General features: G+C 39.5%; 1 protein-coding gene across 1 annotated transcript in view; it reads right to left on the minus strand.

Annotated features, from left to right (window-relative positions):
• Window positions 1-24,635, minus strand: part of ttyh3b (tweety family member 3b) — a 61,275-nt gene that overhangs the window by 5,091 nt on the left and 31,549 nt on the right. Inside the window, exons 7-14 of the mRNA XM_079813525.1 lie at window positions 22,283-22,355; window positions 21,467-21,542; window positions 18,062-18,117; window positions 17,884-17,976; window positions 8,863-8,955; window positions 7,728-7,864; window positions 3,871-4,050; window positions 301-376 (exon numbers count right to left, since the gene is read on the minus strand). Of these exons, the coding sequence (XP_079669651.1) occupies window positions 301-376; window positions 3,871-4,050; window positions 7,728-7,864; window positions 8,863-8,955; window positions 17,884-17,976; window positions 18,062-18,117; window positions 21,467-21,542; window positions 22,283-22,355 (784 nt within the window). The remainder of the gene's footprint in view (window positions 1-300; window positions 377-3,870; window positions 4,051-7,727; window positions 7,865-8,862; window positions 8,956-17,883; window positions 17,977-18,061; window positions 18,118-21,466; window positions 21,543-22,282; window positions 22,356-24,635) is intronic.

Below are 24,635 nucleotides of genomic sequence, written 5' to 3' on the forward strand. Positions count from 1 at the left end.
AATGACCTTCCAGACTCTTTATGTGTGTGTTTGAGTGGACAGTGTTCAGTTTATCTGCTAAAATCGAAGTTTGTCAAAGCTGGTAATTACATACTCATCAGTAAGAGACAGGCATAAATACTACCACTGGATTATCTAAACAACTTAGGGCAACTACAGATCAGTTATATCAATCATGGGGCAGGGTTGCAGGAAGATCCCTGCCATCTAATAAAAGAGTACCTGAATGTGTGACAGTGCGCTAAATAACGACTGTACATCTAGACATGTGTGTTTGTGTAAATGTGCTTGTGCACTTACTGACGGCGGGGGGGATTCTCTGCCAATGAGTGGCGTGTTCTCGCACCGAGGGGTCTGAAAGTTAGCATTCTGGCTCCTGCGTCACAAACGAGACACCAGTTACTCCGACTCCCTCTTCATGGGAGGGATTTCCACACCGCGAAGCACTAAACTTTACAAATCTGACATAAAGCTTTAAACTGCAGTGTAGGAGTAATGCGCAAAGCCATTAAGTGATACCTCTATGCACTATATTGAGTCATATCCGCTATATATTTAGAGGTACATGATAGATAGCGCTTGGGATGTGTGAAACATCAATCACAGAGAAAAACTCATTACACAAGCTGAATTATCTACTTTAGGGCTGCACAATATATTGCTTTAGCATTGGTATCGCGATGCGTGCATCTGTATGTTAAGTATAGGAATTGTAGTTGATCCGTATGTACGTCCAGACACCGCGTTTCGAAAAGAATGTGATTCTCGGATTAATTGCAAAGTTTAACCATCTTAGAGCGAAAGCTTATTATTTGCACGTGTTTAGGTCCTGTCAGTTGAAGCCTTTTCAAACCATTCGAGCGCAAGAGGATGCAAAAGAGAACTCAATTTGGAACTTGCACTCTGTTTTCTGTGCGCACACACAGAGCAGACAGCATGTGAACCCCGAATTAAAGGATTACTTCAAAATGAAAATGTCCTGATATTTTACTCACCCCCATCTCATCCAAGGTGTTCATGTCTTTCTTTCTTCAGTCGAAAATAAATTAAGTTTATTTAGGAAAATATTCCAGGATTTTCCTCCACATCGTAGACTTCCATGGCAACCAAAACGTTGAAGGTCCAAATCAATGCAGTTTCAAAGGGCTTCGAAGAGCTTCAGAGGCTCTGCATGATCCCAGATGAGGAATAGTGTCTTATCTAGCGAAACTATCGGCCATTTTCAAAAATAAATCATAAATTGCTCATCTTGCGCTGCTCTGCAATGTGCCACGGGTTGAGTAATCACGTCGTAAAGGTCACGCTAGACGTAGGCAGAAGTACCGCCCCAAGCAAACGTGCAAGGACTAATACAAACACCTTTTACCAAAAAACACTCCATCTTTAACTTCAAAATCGTCCGACATCGTTGTTTTACCTTTTTTTTGCTAAAGGACACTTGTATTAAAGGGTTTGTTCACCCAAAATTGAAAATTATGTCATTAATTACTCACCCTCATGTCGTTCGACACCCGTAAGACCTCCGTTCATCTTCGGAACACAAATTAAGATATTTTTGATGAAAGCTGATGGCTGAGATAGGCCTCCATTTAGGGCTGGGCGATATATATCGCATTACATTGTTAGGCGCATCTCGTCAGTAAAGCCGGTTCCTTGATTAGTAGTAAATCACCATCACCTGCTTTCAGATAGAGCGGCATTTACAACACAGAGCCGTAGTTCACTGACAAGCTGAGCCATATCGCATTAATTATCGCAGGCGATACGTCCGTGATAATTAATGCGATATGGCTCAGCTTGTCAGTGAACTACGGCTCTGTGTAGTAAATGCCGCTCTATCTGAAAGCAGGTGATGGCGATTTACTACTTATCAAGGAACCGGCTTTACTGACGAGATGCGCCTAACAATGTCATGCGATATATCGCCCAGCCCTACCTCCATTGACATTCAGTACATTCACACTCCCAAGACCCATAAAAGGCACTAAAAACGTCGTTACAAAGTCCATCTCACCACAGTGACTCTACAATAATTTTACGAAGCGACGACAATAGTTTTTGTGCGCAAAAAAATCAAAATAACGACTTTATTCAACCTCTTCTTGTCTTCCGTGTATGCCTCCACGACGCATGCGCGAGAATGACGTAGCGCCGGCGTTCGGGAATCCATTAAATGCACACTTTAGTCCCATTTTGAGCACTACGCCGAGACCTAAAGCACGATCAATGTAGAATTCAACAGCTTAGATACGCACGTCTTCCTCTGCTTTTAAACAAATCGCCTCTGGGTGTGTCCGAACGCCGGATCTGCGTAATATTCTCGCGCATGCGTCGTGGAGGCACACACGGAAGACACGAACAAGTTGGATAAAGGCGTTATTTTATGTATTTTTTGCGCACAAAAACTATTGTCGTCGCATCGTAAAATTATTGTAGAGCCACTGTGGTGAGATGAACTTTGTAACGACGTTTTTAGTGCCTTTTATGGGTCTTGGGACTGTGAATGTACTGAATGTCAATGGAGGCCTATCTGAAGCCTTTCTCAGCCATCAGCTTTCAACAAAAATATCTTCATTTGTGTTCCGAAGATGAACGGAGGTCTTACGGGTGTCGAACGACATGAGGGTGAGTAATTAATTACATAATTTTCATTTTTGGGTGAACTAACCCTTTAAGGGACAGTACTTCTGTCTACGTCCAGCATGACCTTTACGACGTGACTGGGCAATCCTTGACACGTTGCAGAGCAGCGCAAGAGGAGCAATTTAGGTTAAAAAGTATATTAATTTTGCTAGACAAGACCCTATTCCTCGTCTGGGATCGCGCAGAGCCTCTGAAGCCCTTTGAAACTGCATTGATTTGGACCTTCAACATTTTGGTTGCCATGGAAGTCTACAATGTGGAGAATATGAATAATTTTCCTCTAAAAATTTAATTTCTTTTCGACTGAAGAAAGAAAGACATGAATATCTTGGATGAGATGGGGGTGAGTAAAATATCAGGACATTTTCATTTTAAAGTGAACTAATCCTTTAAGTTCTCTTTCATGTCTATTTGTTCTTGAACGGACACATACATGCATACATACATGTATCCTCGTAAACACAGTCGCTTATGGCTTATGTGAACATAAAACAACTGAGTAAGAAAATAGATGCGAATCGTTATATTGGATCCATGCATTCGGTCTTAAAGTGACAGCAGCCTAATATACCCGCTGCTGTCTGAGTCATTAATGTTAATCAAACAACAAAATACAAAGAGAAAATCACTTTTGTGCTTTAACAAAGATTAATTATATTTAATTTATACAGTGAGACTATACAGTGCAGTGTTATTTTATATTTCTGTACCTGGATACTGTTAGACTTACCTGAAAAACATAAAAGCACTGTTTATTTCATTTGTATCTTTGTTCTATTGTATTTATCTATGCTTGCAATTAGTTTATTTTCTATGCAGATTCACTCCCCTACAAAATCACCCCAATCAGTCTAGAATTATTAATTCTTTCCAAAAAGAGCTATTCAATTTATCTTCTGAAATTGTTTTCATATCGCGCAATATATATACACGGCAGAAAAACGGTGTATAAACTGTGTTTTTTTCCAATATCGTGCAGCCCTAATCTTCTTATACTTCCCATGCCATAATATGTTTGTTTCTACACGCCGTTTACGGGCTCTATATTTATAATAACTTTAATCAAGAAGTAAAACCCATGCAGTATTAACAACTGAAATCTGAAAACCTACGGTAAATACAGCAAAGCCCATGCAGTAATCTATGCTTGCGAACCTATACTACAGGACCTGTAATACCGGTACGGTCCTTCAATTCCAGCCCATGCATTAGGATGGCTACACTCACATGTACTCAGTGACTGGTGCGTTGCTGACAGTGTGTGCCGCAGCGGGGAGACTAGCCTCGCTGCCGTAGGTGCTGCTGCCACAGCTGTACAGGCTAGGCATGTGCACGCGGTACAGGTTATCGTGCGGTGCTCGCGGGCCGAGTGTGGCCGAAGTCTCATCACCATCCTCCTCCTCAGACCTTCAGACAAATTAGCACAGGTCAAACACGTGCCCCTGGGTCGGAGGGGAGGGCAGGGCAAAAGTCTCTCCTCTGACTAGGTGTTTTCAGTTTTCAGGCCGTCTTTATATTGACTCTACAGCATACTGATGGGTACTGTCAAATTGACATGTTTAATGCTTTCGTTCTCCCAGTTTCAACTCTGTCGGTTTACATGACAAAAGGGGGAGAAAAAAAATAGGCCTATTTTTTAGAGAGAAAAAAAAAAAACTTACTCAAGCTAGAGTCATTGCATGTACAGTGAGGAAAATAAGTATTTGAACACCCTGCTATTTTGCAAGTTCTCCCACTTAGAAATCATGGAGGGGTCTGAAATTGTCATCATAGGTGCATGTCCACTGTGAGAGACATAATCTAAAAAAAAAAAATCCAGAAATCACAATGTATGATTTTATTTACCTATTTATTTGTATGATACAGCTGCAAATAAGTATTTGAACACCTGAGAAAATCATTGTTAATATTTGGTACAGTAGCCTTTGTTTGCAATTACAGAGGTCAAATGTTTTCTGTAGTTTTTCACCAGGTTTGCACACACTGCAGGAGGGATTTTGGCCCACTCCTCCACACAGATCTTCTCTAGATCAGTCAGGTTTCTGGCCTGTCGCTGAGAAACATGGAGTTTGAGCTCCCTCCAAAGATTCTCTATTGGGTTTAGGTCTGGAGACTGGCTAGGCCACGCCAGAACCGTGATATGCTTCTTACAGAGCAACTCCTTGGTTATGCTGGCTGTGCTTCGGGTCATTGTCATGTTGGAAGACCCAGCCTCGACCCATCTTCAATGCTCTAACTGAGGGAAGGAGGTTGTTCCCCAAAATCTTGCAATACATGGCCCCGGTCATCCTCTCCTTAATACAGTGCAGTCGCCCTGTCCCATGTGCAGAAAAACACCCCCAAAGCATGATGCTACCACCCCCATGCTTCACAGTAGGGATGGTGTTCTTGGGATGGAACTCATCATTCTTCTTCCTCCAAACACGTTTAGTGGAATTATGACCAAAAAGTTCTATTTTTGGTCTCATCTGACCACATGACTTTCTCCCATGACTCCTCTGGATCATCCAAATGGTCATTGGCAAACTTAAGACGGGCCTGGACATGTGCTGGTTTAAGCAGGGGAACCTTCCGTGCCATGCATGATTTCAAACCATGACGTCTTAGTGTATTACCAACAGTAACCTTGGAAACGGTGGTCCCAGCTCTTTTCAGGTCATTGACCAGCTCCTCCCGTGTAGTTCTGGGCTGATTTTTCACCTTTTTTAGGATCATTGAGACCCCCCGAGGTGAGATCTTGCATGGAGCCCCAGTCCGAGGGAGATTGACAGTCATGTTTAGTTTCTTCCATTTTCTAATGATTGCTCCAACAGTGGACCTTTTTTCACCAAGCTGCTAGGCAATTTCCCCGTAGCCCTTTCCAGCCTTGTGGAGGTGTACAATTTTGTCTCTAGTGTCTTTGGACAGCTCTTTGGTCTTGGACATGTTAGTAGTTGGATTCTTACTGATTGTATGGGGTGGACAGGTGTCTTTATGCAGCTAACGACCTCAAACAGGTGCATCTAATTTAGTATAATAAATGGAGTGGAGGTGGACATTTTAAAGGCAGACTAACAGGTCTTTGAGGGTCAGAATTCTAGCTGATAGACAGGTGTTCAAATACTTATTTGCAGCTGTATCATACAAATAAATAGTTAAAAAATCATACATTGTGATTTCTGGATTTTTTTTTTTAGATTATGTCTCTCACAGTGGACATGCACCTACGATGACAATTTCAGACCCCTCCATGATTTCTAATTGGGAGAACTTGCAAAAATAGCAGGGTGTTCAAATACTTATTTCCCTCACTGTATATATGAATTACATGCATTCAGATAAAATTATATCATTCAACTCTACTCTTACATTGAGTACAACAAATAAAATCCAACACCTTTTAGCCAACCAATGTGCTTTTGGAGATATATTGCATGATATTTTAGTAATGGCTATAAAAAATGTAATACAAATAATTTTAAACTTTCAAAATATTCAAATCGAAAACAGTTATTTTAGATTGTAATATTTCACAATATTACTGTTAATTTTTTTTAATCAAATAAATGCTGCCTTAGTGAACATAAAAGATTTCTTCTAAAAACATTAAAAACAAACTACTGATCCCAAACTTTTGAGTGGTAGTGTACATTATTATATTTTAGATCATATTTATAAAATAAATATTGTATTAAAATAATTCAAATGAAATAAGTTGACCTCTTCAGAGTCAGACTGTTTACTGGGAAATCTAATGTCCATGAAATCTTGATGCTCTCAACTTTTGATTTTAAAAGCCACTTTTTATATTTATGATTTGAAATGGCTTACTGAATGTTGTAGTTGAACTAATTAGGAAACAGTTTATCTGCCAACTGATGGAAAAATTAGGCTCATTACACCTATTGCAAACCAAATGTCGTCATCTGAGCATTTTTAGAATACATGTAAAATTGGCAGTCGGGATGCTAAAACAAACAACCAACAAAAAAAAACTTCATTTTGGAATGGGGCAGCATCTCCATTTAATTGTTGTATGTATTTGCTTTAATACATGTGCATAATCAATGTAGAAAATACTAAAAAGTACATAAAGAAAAGCCAAAACAATCCTACAGCCATAGAGAAAGTAAAAGTACTAAAATGATGCTAGTCAGAAGCAATTCAAGAGAACTTAAAACAAATATCTCACAAAAACTACTGTGGATGTCCATTGCATGTCCAATGGATTGTCCTCAGTAACCACTGAAGGTTCTCTCAGTGATTTGAGTCATGCATTAAATCAACAAACACCCACTATGAATCGGATTTGAAACATAAAAAAGGGGGGGAGGGGGGATTTTTAAAGAAAAGGAATAAAAAAAAAGAAAACGTGGATCTGTGAAGGTGTAGATTTGGATGCCACTTTGATCAAGATATCTTTTGTTTGGGTAACTCTTAACAGACCTTTTCCAAACCATGCCAAGTGTGTAATCTAGGCAAATGAACAGTTTCAAATCACCAACATAGTTTCAATGATGATGACACTTTACAAATGCACATCAGCCTTGCTTGCAGTTTCAAGATAGTCCAAAGGGAGGCAGTATCTTCCACAGAAATATCAGTCTGCCTTTGCACAGAATTTGGAATATGGTCTCTTTGTTCTTTCCCTTTACAGAGAAACACACGCACTGACGCAGACATATGCTACACCGTGAGTCAAATAGCAAATCCCTCAATTCCTTAATTCCAAAGCCTTAATTCCAATTACTCCTTTCAAAATATACTACTATTTTTCTTTCATAGGCAAGCTATTTTTAGGTAACCCATTGAGCACTACAAAAGCAAGCGTGTCGCTCACACATACTATGGGGCAGTGGGTTTTCCAAATCTATGACACAAAGAGGAATGAACGACAAGACAACAGAAACTACACACAGTCATGAGAAGATGATTAATATGTGAAAAAAGGAGCAGATGTGAAAAAAAAGCATTAAACACGTGACTGGCAGTCAATTCTATGTCCATGAAATTAAGTCCTTGTCTATCTACTGGAGCTGCGTTTAAGGTACTTTGCCCTCCTGCACCCCCCCGCCTCCTCTCTCTTTTGACCCTTGCCCTCTCACCTCTTGCTCTGCCAGGTGTGAGGCACACTGCAAACGATGGAGCTAAACATTAGCGCAGTGACGAATGAGAAAAGGACCAGATAAATGAGACCCTCGACTCCATCGTAACACAGTCCAGTCAGAGCCTGGACATAGTCCTGTGAGACATAAAGAAAAAGATGAACAGTCAATTGAACAGTCTGTTCTTGTTTTAGAAGTCTTTGCACACAGTAATGGAGGCGGCATAAATGTATTTGCACAGGAAGTTCCTTCAACTTCGGACTCTCCCAGGGATTTTTATTAAAACGAATAGATGCGCTTTCTTTTGCTTATACACTACTGTTCAAAAGTTTGGGGTCGGCAAGATTTTAATTGTTTTCAAAGAAGAAGTCTCTTAAGCAAACAAAAGCATTTATTTGATCACAAATGCAGTATAAAATAACCCCCCAGTAATATTGTGAAATAATACAATTTGAAATAACTCTTTTCAATTGTAATATATTTATAAATGTAAATTATTTCTGTAATGCAAAGCTGAATTTTCATTACTCCAGTCTTCAGTCACATGATCCTATGCTGAATTGGTTTTCAGGATTCTTTGATGAATAGAAAGTTTAAAAGAACAGCATTTATTTGAAATGGAATTCTTTTGTAAAGTTATAAATGTCTTTACTGTCACTTTTGAACAATAATGTGCCTTTGCTGAATAAAAGTGTTACTTTTTATCTCTCTCTCTCTCTCTCAAAAAAAAGAACGGTATTGTATGTCTTAAACATTTTACATAATTTATTTTTGATATTTTTCAAAAAGCATTTAATTATTGATTTAAATTATTGACTGTTTTACCCTTGTCCCAGACCCATATTTTCAATATTATACACTATTAAAATCCATCATAAAAGTCACATTTACAATAACTATGATGATACTCTAAGAAAAAGATAATAATAGTGAAATAAATACATTTTGCCTCAAATAAAGTTTTTTGTAAGACTAGGGGTCAGAGGCAACACAGTATTTTTTGTCATTACACAGAAATAGCTGGCCAGTGTATAGACATCTGAAACGTAAAGCAAACAAAAATATTTCTATTTCTATATTTTTCATTTTAACCCGAGATGAGCCATAAAGAAGCCCTACACAAAAACACACGTACCATGTGCAGGCTCCGACAATCGACCAGGGCAGTGAGGTGGTGGAGGCTGACTTCAGTGGAGTTTAACACCCCCTGCATCTCCTCCAGGTTACTCTGATAACCAACCCAGAGAAAGACAAAGAAGATTAACCGATAAACATCCAGATACTCCATAAAACCACGCTTAGTTTTACTCTTAAAGGGATAGTTCATCCAAAAATGAAAATTACCCCATTATTTACTCACCCTCAAGCCATCCTATTGTGTATGACATTCTTCTTTCAGATGAATACAATCGGAGTTATATAAAAAAAATCCTGGCTAATCCAAGCATTATAACGGCAGTGAATGACAGCCCAAAATTTGAAGCCCAAAAAAAGTGCATCCATCCATTATAAAAGTATTCCACACGACTCCGGGGGGTTAATAAAGGCCTTCTGAAGCGAAGAGATGGGTTTGTGTAAGAAAAATATCCATATTTAGCACGTTATAAAATAAAATATCTAGCTTAAGCCAAACCACCTTCCATATTCAACTTACGCAGAAAGTGTAAGTTCAAAACGCTTACAAAGTTGAAAACGAGTCACGTCGCGTGGTTGACGAGAATGGCTGCTTGAAGGCCTGGGTATACTTCACTTTCCGCGCCCGGACACGTCACGCGCGCAGCCCTGTCCGCGCGTCTTTCAAAGTATACTACACCACGGATGCGCGCGGAGGATCGCGTTCGACACATGCGCAGTACAAAAATGTCTATGCTCTACCAGACATCGGAGGGCAGCACTGAGTCCTGTTATCAACGGGACATTTGCTGGGCATGATCGGAGAAGAACTGTAGTGCATCCACCATTGCAACATAGTTTGGAAGAAACACTGAAGAATCAAAAATTCTCTCTTTTTTTTCAAGCGTGTTGTTTTTAAGCCGGTCTTTGCACACTCTTCTTCGACGGCTGAGCACTGTGCTCAATACTGTGCGTATTGCCACCTAGTGGACTCTTCTGTACTGCTGGCGCATGCGCTGTTGCACGCGGACGGCTGAAGTATACCCGGGCCTTGAGTGAGAGCTGCGCCCACCCCCGCATGAAACTAACTTTGAAACTTGACATAGAGTCCAACTTTAGTTGAGTTATCGTGTGAAAAGTTGACGTTATATGCAACTATGCCAAACAATACTAGAAATCGACAGAGCGCACAGGATTGGAGGACTGCGCAAGAGCTCAGGTCCTGAGCATCCCTCGCCAGCAAGACCCATCATCGCCAGATTTCTCAGATTTCAGGACCGAAACCGCATCTCGGAGGCTGCACGTATGATGGGTAAAGTTACGTGGAAGGAGCATCGTATAATGGTCTTCGCCGATTTTTCCAAGTTGGTCAATGAGAAGCGCATAAAGTTCAACGAGTGTAAGAAGATGCTCCATGAAAAACGCACTAAATTTTCTCTTGACTACCCGGCAGTGCTCACCGTGAGATCAGCGCAGGGCCCCCGCAGATTTGATGACCATAAAAAGGCCTTGGCTAACATTCATTCCCTTTGATAACTTGCCGTTACTGCGTTTCGAATTAATGGTATTCAGCGCCACTAGCCTGGCGTGGCCATACTCAATTCTAGTCAGAATATGAGTCTGGTACCGCTCCATTGAGCTTTGAATATGGGGCGTGTTTCAACCGAGCCAGGAAAGACCTCAATTGGATAGACCCACAACCAATCAGAGCAACGGAGCGACGCGTAACGTTAGTTGTCAAATGTCAACAGAACTCAACTGCACTGTGTTACCAAGTCCGTGTTTTTCTCCATGTCCGTGGGTTGAAGCGACCCCAATTATGTGATTATATAAACCCAGGAATGCAAATTTTAGCAGGAAACCTTGCCAAAATAACATATTTTGCCAACCAAACGCCATTTTTTTCCGGAGAACCCCCCGGAAAGTTATTGTTTTGGGCTATAGTTTTGAGTAGCAATTGTGCGCGACATTGCAAAAACACTTGGAAACCCTGTCTGCACGCACGCTGGATTAAGTAACGTTACAAGAAAAAGATGAGTGTAAACGATCTTTGCCAGTAATAAAATAATTTAAGGATACACAGAGTACTTACCAACACGATCATCGTTTCTGAGAGAAATAGTGAAGGTGAATGCATATACGAACAAGTTCTCCGTTTAGGATGAGAGCAAATTCAACCCAAGAGCCTTCGATGACGTGGATGATTACGCTACTGTTTATCATCTGTCCATCATCGTCTAAAGCCCGCCCTGACAATTTCATTGGTCCGAACAGTTTCTGTTCGGGCATAATTCCTCCTCTATGGAGCGAGTCCAGACCGAATTGCCCGAGCAAAAAAAATTGTGGGCGGGGCTAAATTCGGCTGGCATCCAGGCTACAGCGCCACTGTATCACAGCCTTAAATTGTGAGGGGCTGGCCCGTGTGTATTTTTTATTTTTTTTTCTGTTGGTTTACCTTCGGCCCCGGAGTGTACAAGGTTTTTGTCAAAGCACAAGCGGATAATGCTACTGGTGGTGTACACACTATGGACTAATGAGCGGACTCACCTGGAGGTTAGTATAATCGATTTACGGTTCAAGGCAATACCGCTGCTAATTTCAAGCAACCCAGGCCTTGTCCTTACAATGTTCGCTTATTATTCTGGTCTATGCATATGGCGACTTGAGTCACACAATTGTTTATTTTCTTCATGCAAACTTCTGTTAATGTGTAATTCATTGACTAAGTTTGAAATATCTTCCTCTTTGTTATTATAATGTTCATGTTTACGCCCGTTGGGCGGGTTAACAGGGGTGGGGTGGGGTACGTTCATATCGGCTTCAAGTTAGTGAGTCACGGACCAAACTGAGATTAGTGTAAGCATCTGGCTTCTCAGATGCATTTTCGTTGCTTTTGTTATGTGTACGTTTAAAGTTTACGAGTTTCTTGTCTCTTTTTATTTAGTGATGTTCATAAATGAGTCATTCCGGAAGGTACAGCAAAACTGGTATAACACTCGTTTTACATTATTTCAGCTAGTAGTACAAAAGGATTAAAGCTTATGAGCTGGAACGTCAGAGGCCTCCATAACATGGTGAAGAAGAGGAAGGTGTTAACTTTCATTAGATCTAAAAAATGTGATGTAGTATTTATGCAGGAGACCCATTTACTACCACAAGAATCTCAAAAGCTTCGGGGTGATTAGGTGGGCTTTGTGGCGGCTGCCTGCGGCAGTAGTAAGAGCAGAGGAGTGGCTACTCTAGTTAACAAACGACTACAATTTAAATGCTTAACCCTTAATCGCCCCTCAAGTAGGGTTTACGTTTGAGTCCCTTGGGGTCAGATAGACCCCAAACTTTTACAGAGCGATTGCATAAGGAAATATATTTTTTTTACATGGAAAACTATATATCATTTTTTTTATTTACTTCTCAACTATACATTTATGCTGTGTTTTTGTGGGTATTTGGTAGTTTTTTACGTATTTGCTGCACAAATACCTAACTATGTCATAAATTGGCTCATTAAAAATTATTTTTTTATGAAAAAATCACTTGAATGATGATCTTAAATAAATATAAATAGTTTTTGGACATTGCTCTATGTGTTAGGGATAGAATACCGCCATCTGTAGGTTTGTGGAAAAACTTTAGGAATTATAGTTAAAGAGAAAGAGAGTGCAATGACCACATTATCCACTAGTCCATAGGGAAGTTATGCAAAAGTTAAACTGCCTTTCATCTTTCTTTTATTTGCCCTTTTCCCTCTCTTTCTCATGATTGTTCCATGTTGCATTTGTGCTCTAGTATTTGTCCTTCATTTATGTATGGAATTTTTTCAGATTTATGCCAGTTTTGTTGATTTTATTTGCCAGTTTCTATAAAAATGCTCTCTGTTGCAGTCACACACATGTGTGTGTTTGTGTGTGTGTGTGTGTGTGTGTGTGTGTGTGTGTGTGTGTGTGTGTGTGTGTGTGTGTGTGTGTGTGTGTGTGTGTGTGTGTGTGTGTGTGTGTGTGTGTGTGTGTGTGTGTGTGTGTGTGTGTGTGTGTGTGTGTGTGTGTGTGTGTGTGTGTGTGTGTGCGTATAAGACAGAAAGTTCGTTCCACTTTGTGTTTATGCTCTAGGACCAGATCTTGATATAAATGTAGACATTTTCAGATTTACACTGGATTTAGTTGATTTTTTTTTACAAACAAAGTGATAAAAAAGCATTTTTTACATTTTCCCATTCATTGCCAAAATCCAAAAAAATGCTCCAGACACCTGTGTTTGTGTTTGTGTGTGTGTGCGTGTGAGTGAACATGCTTGTTCCATATTGCATTTGTGCTCTAGTATTAGTACTTCATTTATGTATGAAAATCTTTCAGATTTATGCCAGTTTTGTTGATTTTATTTGCCAATTTCAATAAAAATACTCTCTGTTGCAGTCACACACATGTGTGTGTTTGTGTGTGTGTGTACGTGTGTGTGTATGAGATAGAAAGTTCGTTCTACTTTGTGTTTATGCTCTAGGACCAGACCTTGATATAAATGTGGAAATTTTCAGATTTATACAGGATTTAGTCAAACAAATTTGACAAAAAAAGTGAATTTTTTTTTTTTTTCACTTTCCCATTCATTTTCAATGTGGGGTCAATCTGACCCTGAGGGACTTAAAAGGTAAAAAAAAATTTTACACACCTTTAGAACAACCAAATCAAGCCCAGATTTTTTGTGCATGTTTAGATAGATTATTTAGGAAAACCGAGTCTCATGGCCCTGAGATGAAGGGAACACTTTTAAAAAATGGAGGAAAAGTCCAGTGGGGTCAGCTGGACCCCAAGGGACGATTAAGGGTTAAAAGAGAGTGCAGATGAGGCAGGCAGAATGCTGTTGATGCTGTGTGAGATTCAGGGGATTAACATCATACTAGCGAATGTGTACGCTCCAAATAGAGACGATCCGACATTCTTTGGGTTAGTCGAGAAGAAACTGAATGATTTGGGGGACTATCCAATTATCATGGGGGGCGATTTTAATGAGGTATTGGACCCTATACTAGACCGTAGCTCTCCGTCGGTCCATACTACTAGGGCACACGCAGTGCTCAAAGATATGTCCAAAGCATCGGGTCTAGTAGACATTTGGCGGTTACAAAACCCATCATCGAGAGATTTTACTTTCTTCTCTTCTCCACATAGTTCGTTTTCCAGAATAGTTTTTTTTTTTGTGTCTCAATCACTGGTATCAGCTATGGGAGCGAGCGACATTGGTAATATAATTATTTCAGACCATAGTCCAATTTTTCTCCATATTCTGTCTTTCAATAGGCCAGCTAGGTCAACTAGATGGAGATTAAACTCTAGCCCTTTATTAGATGAGACCTTTAAGGCATCACTCAGATCACAAATTAACCTCTATATTGAGACCAATCTCCCAACGGCCTTGTCAGCAGGGGTAGCATGGGAGGCTTTGAAAGCCTTTTTGAGAGGCCACATAATTCAATATGCGTCTTTCAGGAAGAAGGAAAACAATGCTAAGATCCAGGAGCTTGAAAAGCAGATAATAACTGCAGAATCAAAGTTTAAAAAAAATATGTCCTCGGAAAATCTCACCAGGTTGACCAGATTAAAGTATGAGTTTAATTCAATTATGACCCAGAGGGCAGAATTCTCTCTATTTCGGGCAAGGTAGAAATACTTTGAGGATGGTGACAAGGCTGGTAGACTACTTGCCAGGTACATTAAACAAAAAGAAGCAATGAGTACCATTTCTGCTATTAGGAGGGACAATGGGTCTGTCCTGACTGATACCAAGGAGATTAATTCAGCTTTTAGAGACTTTTATATAAAACTTTATTCTTTGGAGTTAGGGCGGGACGGGGAAGACAGTATGTCTTTTCTGTCAACTCTTGATCTGCCGGTGTTGTCAGAGGATCAGCTTGAACGTCTTGAATCACCTGTGACTATTGAGGAGATAAATGACGTTATTAAACACCTTCTTTCAAGTAAAGCACCAGGCTTAGATGGCTTTACGGCCGAATTTTATAAAGCTTATGCTGAGGAACTTGCACCATTACTCCTAGACACCTATAATGAAGCTCTCGAGAAGGGTAAAATTCCTCCCTCATTATCTAAGGCCATTATCACCCTTATCTTGAAGGAAGGAAAAGACCCTTTAGACTGTAAAAATTTTAGACCTATTAGTTTGACTTCCTGTGACAGTAAAATACTATCCAAAATTTTAGCTAACCGGCTGGACAAGGTAATTAGCTCCTTGATCCATTCTGACCAGGTCGGCTTTATACGTTCACGTTCCACAACATCAGAAGACTTATTGATATTATGTGGGCCACTCAGGATAACACCTCTCCCATGGCTGCTATCTCGCTGGACGCCGAAAAGGCGTTTGACAGGGTGGAGTGGCACTATTTGCTCTCCACCCTCGAATGTTTCGGCTTTGGCAAAAAATTCATAGCTTGGATTAGGCTCATATACACTCACCCCTCAGCGTCAGTACTTATGAACGGTATCATCTCCCTCCCATTTGAACTGGAAAGAGGCACGAGGCAGGGAGACCCTCTCTCTCCTCTACTTTTTGCAATTGCGCTTGAACCCCTAGCGGTTGCTATACGTAGAGAACCTGCATTTCCAGGCATACAAATTGGTGACAAATGTCATAAATTGATGATGTATGCAGATGATATCCTTTTGTTTGTCACAGATCGCGAACATTCTCTTGCATCATTACTTAAAATTATTGACAAGTTCTCATCCATTTCGGGTTATAAAGTCAACTGGACAAAATCTGAGGCTCTCCCTCTCACACCATATTGTCCCAAATCCCTCTTCCAGTCAGGCACCTTTGCCTGGCCTAAGAAAGGCATTAAATATCTCGGGTTAACATTCCCCCCCAAATTGACGGATCTGATCAAAACAAATTTTGACCCCCTACATGACAAACTGCGGGCGGATATAGAGCGGTGGTCTCCATTGTATCTCTCTATGTGGGGCAAGGTACACATCATTAAAATGATTTGTGCTCCGAAATGTAACTACTTACTACAGGCTCTCCCAGTCCAAATTCCTTTGCGCTATTTCAAACAATTTGATCAACTTTGTAATAAATTTTTATGGAATAACAAACGTCCCAGGATGAACCTGCGAAAGCTGCAGAGGCCAGTGGACAGAGGAGGATTAGATGTGCCCAACTTGCTCTTTTACCATTATGCGTTCACCCTTAGGCATATGGCACGGTGGTCTTTACCCCCTGAGAGAGCCCCCTGTGGTTTCACCTCGAAAGCGTGGTGTCCTCCCCTCTCATACCCAGAGCAAACATCACAGCTAAATTAGCCCAACAGAATCAGTCACATCCAATTTTTTCCCACATTCAGTGGGTCTGGAAGAGAGTAGCTAAGATCTTTAAATTTGATCCGTATCTTCAACAGTCTACAGGGATCTGGCAAAATCCCAAGCTCTGTATAAATAAATCTCCCTTCCTTTGGAAGCTATGGTTGCAAAAAGGGATTAGGGTGCTTGGAGACTTGTACCAAGATGGGACATTAAAATCTTTTGAGGCTCTTAGACAGGAATTTGATTTAGTACGTAATCAGCAATGGAAGTATTTTCAGTTAAGACACCTCCTGGTGCAGGTCTTCGGCTCCCATTCATTAGTTCCCCCGAGCTGTGACATATTAGAGAAGATCCTAACAATTTATGGGCGCAGCCATGAAGCCTCTGTTTACTATGTAATGATCCTTATGGCCTCGGACTCTAATACATTGTCCCTTAAAATGACATGGGAAACTGACCTAAAGGTGTCATTCACAGATACAGAATGGGGTAGAATTCTTAGAAACGGGAAAAAAATCTCAAGCGAACGCGACTTATCCAATTTAAAATACTGAATAGATTCTATTGGACACCATCCAGGCTGCATAAGGTTGGTTTGGTTGATAACTCGGATTGTTGGAGGTGGTGGGACAAAAATGGTACCCTAGTACACATGCTCTGGAATTGCCCAAAAATTCAGACTTTTTGGTCTTCCCTACATCTAGTCGTAGAGAAAATTGTTGACCAGAATATCCCGTTCACCCCTAGTTTGTTTATTTTGGGGGACCCCTCCGCATTAAGTGATCTGACCCCTCTCTAACTGGACCCAGACTGTCCGTATGTTAGGCCAGAAACTTCTGGTCAAAGAATGGAAAACCCCTTCTGCACCTGCACTGAATTTGTGGCTCGTTGCTCTGGGTCAGCAGGCTGCCCAGAGCAATTGTCCTACAGGCTACTTGATAAAGTGGAGGAGTATAACTTGAAATGGGGGAAGTATCATTCGTACATTTTGGGTGTTTAATGGCGTTCTGGCTCATAAACATAGCATTTAACTAGAAAACATGATTGACGAACACTTTTTGATACAATTCTGTACCTACATATAGGAAAGGTAGTAAATTCAAGGGCTCTGTGCGTCACTGTCATCGTTCTTTTTATTATTATTTTTTTTTATGTCTATGGTCGTGTTATGTCTTCCTTTATTCTATTTTGTTGTATGTGTAGTGTTTTGTTTTTGTATTTTTTGTGGGTTTTTTTACGGATTTGTATGTGTGTTTAAATGTTTTGAAAAACCAATAAAATGTTAATCATAAAAAAAAAAAAAAAACGCTTACAACGTTCAACATTATACATTGCTCGAGTTCAGTGGCGTGCACAGACCTACGCAGGGGCAGGGGCAATTGTGATTCAGTAGAAATTGCGTTAAAACGCCTTCGGTAGAAATCGTGTTTGCGGGGGCACTGCGGTACAACCAAAAAGGGCACTTTCCCGATTAAAGGGGCAGGGGCTCAAACCATACCCCCCACCCCCACCCCCGAGTGCACGAGTTAAACTTTTTCCATAAGTTGAATACAGAAGGCGGTCTGGCGGAAGCTAGACATTTTACTCTATAACATGTTAAATATGGATATTTTTCTTAGAAAAGAAGAATGTCATATACACCTAGGATGGCTTGAGGGGGAGTCAATTATGGGATAATTTTCATTTTTGAAATGAAACCATCCCTTTAAAAGACATCCGTAATCACACACCTTTGTCTTGGGGAATTCTCTGATAGCTGAACGCAAGAGCTCAGAAACATCATCTTGCATCTCCACAAGAGCTTTATGGCTCCCGGAGAGTTTCTGCAAATCAGAAGAATAATTTATAAGAGAGCAAGAGAACAAGATCATGTGAAAGAGAACAGAGAGAGAGAGAGTAATTACATACCTGCTGAAATGGGTTGGTCTGTCCCATGCTGCACTTCAGATAATATTGTAGGATATCTAACACACATATAGCATAAATAATAATAAATACATATGAATTCCAATAAATATGATCATTGTTTTACTCATCATCACATAATGACAGGTTTCTGCAACATTCCTCTCATCTTCCGTTGGTCAACAAACAGATAATTCTTGATTAGATACTGAATTATTCTTGAAATCACTCTGTAAAGAAAACAGATCCAAACAGTGAATCTGTTGGTAGCAGTACATGCATCTGCCTCTCATGAGTCACTGTGACCCACTACTTCATTATTTACTCATTTTTCTCTGTGTGTGTGTGTGTGTGTGTGTGTGTGTGTGTGTGTGTGTGTGTGTGTGTGTGTGTGTGTGTGTGTGTGTGTGTGTGTGTGTGTGTGTGTGTGTGTGTGTGTGTGTGTGTGTGTGTGTGTGTGTGTGTGTGTATGTGTGTACATGTTTTTCTAGCCTGGTGGGGACTTCAACCTGACTGTAGACAGACTCATGGGGACTCGTGTCACCGTGATCATTCAGAATGAGTTTTTATGAAAATGTAAAAATGCAGAATGTCTCCTGTGAGGGTTAGGTTTAGGGGCAGGGGCAGTGTAAGGGGATAGAAAATACGGTTTGTACAGTATAAAAACCATTACGCCTATGGTGAGTCCCCAGAAGGATAGCGCACCAGACGTGTGTGTGTGTGTGTGTGCGCGTGCATGCATACAAGAGAGAGATGACTGTAAAGACAATGGATTGATCCGAACCATATTACTGCATGTTTGTGTGCTAGAAAAATGAGAATAAGAGGAGCAGCAGTGGAATGACCTCAGGCAGAGGTTTAATGATTAATTAACCTCAGGATTATCAAAATCACCACACTCTTAGTAGGTTCAGATGTAAAAAATAAATCATGAAGTGTCACTGTGAGAAATCCCATGTACTGGCCAATATAATAACATAATTTTCACTTTAAAATAAGTGAGTGAATTTTAATAAATATTGTGTAAACTAATTTTAAATTTCAGCAATTTTGTGTATTTATCATTTGCTATTATTACATGATATCATAAACACTTACCAATCCCAAACTTTTGAACAGTGGTATATACGTTTTTAAAAGAACAATCTTATGTTCAGCAAGGCCACATTTATTTAATCAAAAATACAGTAAAAATAGCAATACATATTGTGAAATATTTATATAATATTATTTAAAATAACTATTTTCCATTTTAATATATTTTAAAATGCAATTTATTCCTGTGATGCAAAAAAAGATCATTACTCCAGTCTTCGGTGTCACATGATCCTTGAAAGTCACATGAAAATCATTCTAATATGATGGTTTGGTGCTCAAGACATATTTATTTTCACTAAAATAAGTTTGAGTGAATTTTAATAAATATTGTGTAAACTATTTTAATTTCAGTAATTTTTACATTATTATTACATGATATCATATACTACCTTTCAAAGGTTTGGGGTTGGTAAGTGTTTAAGTTTTTAAAAGAACAATCTTATGTTCACCAAGGCTGCATTTATTTAAGAAAAAAATACAGTAAAAACAGAAATACATTTTGTGAAATAAATATTCATATAATATATTAAAATAGAAAATGGTTATTTTAAATAATGTTTTAAACTGTAATTTATTCCTGTGATGCAGAGCTAAATTTTCAGCATTATTACTCGTCTTCAGTGTCACATGATCCTTCAGAAATCCTTCTAACATGATGATTTGCTGCTCAAGAAACATTTCTTGTTCAACATCAATGTTGAAAACGGCTGTGCTGCTTAATATTTTTGTGCAAACTGTGATATGCATTTTTTATTATTGTATGAATGTAAAGTTTAAAAACATTATAAACGTCTTTACTGTCACTTTTGATCCTTGCTGAATAAAAGTATTTAAATATGCAGGAAGTAGTTAGCCTGGATGCCAGCCGAATTTAGCCCCGCCCACAAAATATTTTGCTCGGGCAATTCGGTCTGGACTCGCTCCATAGAGGAGTAATTATGCCCGAACAGAAACTGTTCGGACCAATGAAATTGTCAGGGCGGGCTTTAGACGATGATGGACAGATGATCAACAGTAACGTAATCATCCACGTCATCGAAGGCTCTTGGGTTGAATTTGCTCTTATCCTAAACGGAGAACTTGTTCGTATATGCATTCACCTTCACTATTTCTCTCAGAAACGATGATCGTGTTAGTAAGTACTCTGTGTATCCTTAAATTATTTTATTACTGGCAAAGATCGTTTACACTCATCTTTTTCTTGTAACGTTACTTAATCCAGCGTGCGTGCAGACAGGGTTGCCAAGTGTTTTTGCAATGTCGCGCACAATTGCTACTCAAAACTATAGCCCAAAACAATAACTTTCCGGGGGGTTCTCCGGAAAAAAATGGCGTTTGGTTGGCAAAATATGTTATTTTGGCAAGGTTGCCTGCTAAAATTCGCATTCCTGGGTTTATATAATCACATAATTGGGGTCGCTTCAACCCGCGGACATGGAGAAAAACACGGACTTGGCAACACAGTGCAGTTGAGTTCTGTTGACGTTTGACACGTTACGCTTCGCTCCGTTGCTCTGATTGGTTGTGGGTCTATCCAATTGAGGTCTTTCCTGGCTCGGTTGAAACACGCCCCATAATCAAAGCTCAATGGAGCGGTACCAGACTCAAATTCTGACTAGAATTGAGTATGGCCACACCAGGCTAGGAAGTAGTACAATTATTTACAGGATTTATTGGCCTGCAGACATGCCTCCCATTCCCCTACCTTCAACAGCGGAAAAGTGAATGCCTCCAGCAGTAAAGCATAAGTGTGTATGCAAGTGTGAATGAGTGCTGATTGTGAATGTGTTGTGTAGGGGCTGAGATGGTCGTGAATCGTATCCCCTGTGGGAACTAATTAGCAATGACATTCATGTCTGTCCAGGAAAGCCAAGGTCTGAGAGCAGGATACAAAACCTGCTTTGTACATAAACACCCTTTAAGAAAGCCTCCTCTGCATAGCAATGCTTCAGAACATTTGAAGCAATGAATGCGTGCGATTGTAAGCATACACCTTTTCTGTGAGGAGCCTCGAGTTCAAGACTTGATACATAACGATATGCATTGAACTATCAGTGTATAATGCAATTAAAAAATACAGATTCAAATGAATGCCACAAATGTGTTGTGAATTTGAGTCCAGCATTTAGCCCTTGCCTTAATCTGTACTATATACTATATTTGTTAACAACATACTGTATGCATCTGTCTGTATATAATTGTCTTTTTTTGGTGAGCCATGTCACAATCATTTCAAATGCCCAGTGAACCCTGCGCAAACTGTGCAAAAGACAAATAAACTGGACTTGACTTGGGACTGGGAGTACATACCTTGGTTGATAACGGCGTTCTCACGTGTCACTTTGGTGATGTAAGAGTCAGGGGCAACACAAAAATCACTGGCAGTCTAAAGAAGAGAACAAGACATGAAGGACGTCTACACACCCTCGAAACACAAACACTCAAATACAGGCACAAAGACACAAACATCCAAATGTTTATGCATATCTAAATGCCACATATTTGTTTAAGTTATCTATAATTCTCATTTCAAACATACACTGACGTTCAAAAGTTTGGGGTCAGTACGTTTTTTTTATACTTTTATTCAGCAAGTAGGCATTAAATTGATCAAAATTGACAATTAAAACATTTACATTTTTACGGGAAAAAAAAAATCTATTTCCAATAATGTATACTGTTTTCAACATTTATAATAATGAGAAATGTTTTTTTGAGCACTAAATCAGCATATTAGGATGATTTCTGAAGGATCATCATGTGACACTGAAGACTGGCTGCTGAAAATTTTGCCATTATGTTAAATATGTTCAAATAGAACAGTTATTTTAAATTGTAATAATATTTTACAATATAACTGTTTTTACTATATTTTTGATTTTGAACATAAATGCCGTCTTGCTGACCGTAATAGACTACTTTCAGCCCACACTTTTGAACAGTAGTGTATATGCTTATTTTAATACATATAATGCCAATATTTTCCTGAATAATATAATCTCCACATAGTTTGGCTCGAACTAGTGAGTTTATGATTCAAACTCTCTTTAGACTGCTATAGAGCCAAACCGAAATACCAACATGAAGGTGAGGAGAATTAAAAGGTGTTTCAGCTCATTTACGCACCACAGCAACAGAAAACTCCAGCCCAAGTGAAGCCCAGCTGATCACAAGCGTCAGCACACCTAGCAAACAAACACTGAAGGAGAGAAATAGAGTAAGATTATGAATTACTACAGAAAATAATTTGCACTCATCCCTGTAACGTTGCTGTTTGATTGTGAAAAAGGTTTGCAAAGTTACAAAGCACAAAGTCCACTCCAAAAGGAGTTATTCTCTCTATCAGTAAGCACCGTTTCTGAACTCCCTGAAATGCCTCGATTGTGGTTTTCTTCCCGGGAACAAATGTCACAATATCCCTCATTTAAATAATTCCCACACAGTGCATACACAAAAAAGGGCAAGGCCTGATTAAGTTACGTCAGTAGTGATTTGAAATGGTATGGTAAAGTCTTCAGTTATGGTAAAGGGGTGTGACATTTCCAAAACATGCTTGATGGTGGTTGACTAATCACAACACACTGGTCCAGCCAACCAATCAGAGCACCTTTCAGTAGGAGGGGCTTCATAGAAACCGGAACTAAACAGAGCTTTACTGACAGACTGGGAAGAGAGGTGCTGCAACAATGCAAAATATGTGAAAAATAAAGTGTTTTTTGAACATTGAAGCATGTAAACCTATTCTAGTAGACCCCAAAAAACAAAATCAAGGGCATAAAATGGCCTCCTTAAATGGGTGTTATTGGAGTTGGCGAATGAGCTATTACTGTAAAACAAAGCCTAAATGTTTCTGTGTTGTTTCTGGATATTTTGTGGTTGGTTTCTTTTTTGTTGTTTAGGCTCATGGTGAGTAACCCAGTTAGTAAACATCTCTGGGGATTCAAACAACCTCCCACTGACCAAATGTGCTTCTAGATACACATGCACCCACAAACACAAACAAACACACATGTACACAACATGCGGCAAAAGAGGTGTCTAATTGCAGCAGAAGGAGTGGGAAAGTGAGTCAGAGTGAATCAAGGGGAGATCTTCACCCTTCCTCGTATACTAAATAGATTTAGTTTCGCCTGAATCCATCTCTCCACTGACAACTCTCTCTGATTCGTGCTCTCCCTTTCTCTCTCTCTCTTTCTCCATTTCTAAAGGCTTTCAGAGAATGTATCTCAATTTTGCATAGTTACAGGCTAAAAATAGGCATTTTCAAACAACGATTTTCAACCTGGAAATTTCCAAACTAAAACGGTAAAATCAGTAGTGGATTTTAACCTGAGGCACCTCCTGCAATGCACCGGGAAAACAAGAAAGGCCCTTATGATTTATCCTGAAATATCAAGTGATCTTACATTGTAACATTGACATTCAGTTTTCTTTTTTCTTACACTTTAATATTTCTTTGTTGTAAGTCAAAGTCGGTTAGATTTATTTAAGTTCTACTGACACAAGTTCAATTCAAGGTCATTTTCCAATCTCATTTTGCTCTTTACCCTACACTGACATGTCACATCTCAAACTGCCCTGCTGAATTCAATAACACCAATAAACAGAATTAAAAAACAAAATGTTATTTTACTAGCATTTATATACTATTATATGTATTATATTATATACTATTATATTTATTCATATTTTGAATGAGCTTTTTTCATCTTTTAACTTAAAGTTTTTAGTAATTTTGTTGTGTGTTTTTCCTAAATATTTCGATTTAGCTTTTATTTATTTATTATTCAAGTTTTTAAAGGGGTGGTAAACCATGATTTCACTATTCTAACTCTAGCTAGCGTATAATGTTGCTGCTTGAGCATAAACAACATCTGCAAAGTTACAACGTTTAAAGTTTAAAGCAAAGGGAGATATTTGCTTTTAAAGAAATCAATTTCTAAGGACTACAGCAAACGGCCAGTAGGGACTACAGACATTCCTCCAGGGTTAGTGACATCACCAGGCTCAATATTTACATAAACCCCTCCTCCGAGAATATTAAATATGGGGAGGGGGGGTGAGGCCATTTTGTATCGCGGCGCTGTTGTGGTATAGTGGTATAGGCTGGAGTGGTGTTGCTGCAATGCCGACGAAACGCTGTTATTTTCATCCGGATTGCAGGTCTGGGGTACTTGCTTTGTTCAGCCTTCCTTGTGGGACGGGGGTGTGTTGCAGAGCGTTTAACATACAGCATGTTATATGCATGTGTGTTTGAGACGGAGTGGAACAGGCGCGCGCGGGGCTCCCGCAGCACATTTCACGGAGGAAAACTTCCACAAACTTCGCGAGTTCAATGCAGGATATGCACAACGGCTTGTCCTGAAAGCTGGATTTACAAACAGAAGCTGTTTACGGGCCACAACCTGTAAGTCTGATTTATTTTTCATCGATGTGTTTTCCTGTAATAGGTTAATTGTACGTTGTAGCAAGGAAGTAA

This window comes from Gobio gobio (assembly GCF_949357685.1).
Source record: "Gobio gobio genome assembly, chromosome: 3".
NCBI classification, from domain to species: domain Eukaryota; kingdom Metazoa; phylum Chordata; class Actinopteri; order Cypriniformes; family Gobionidae; genus Gobio; species Gobio gobio.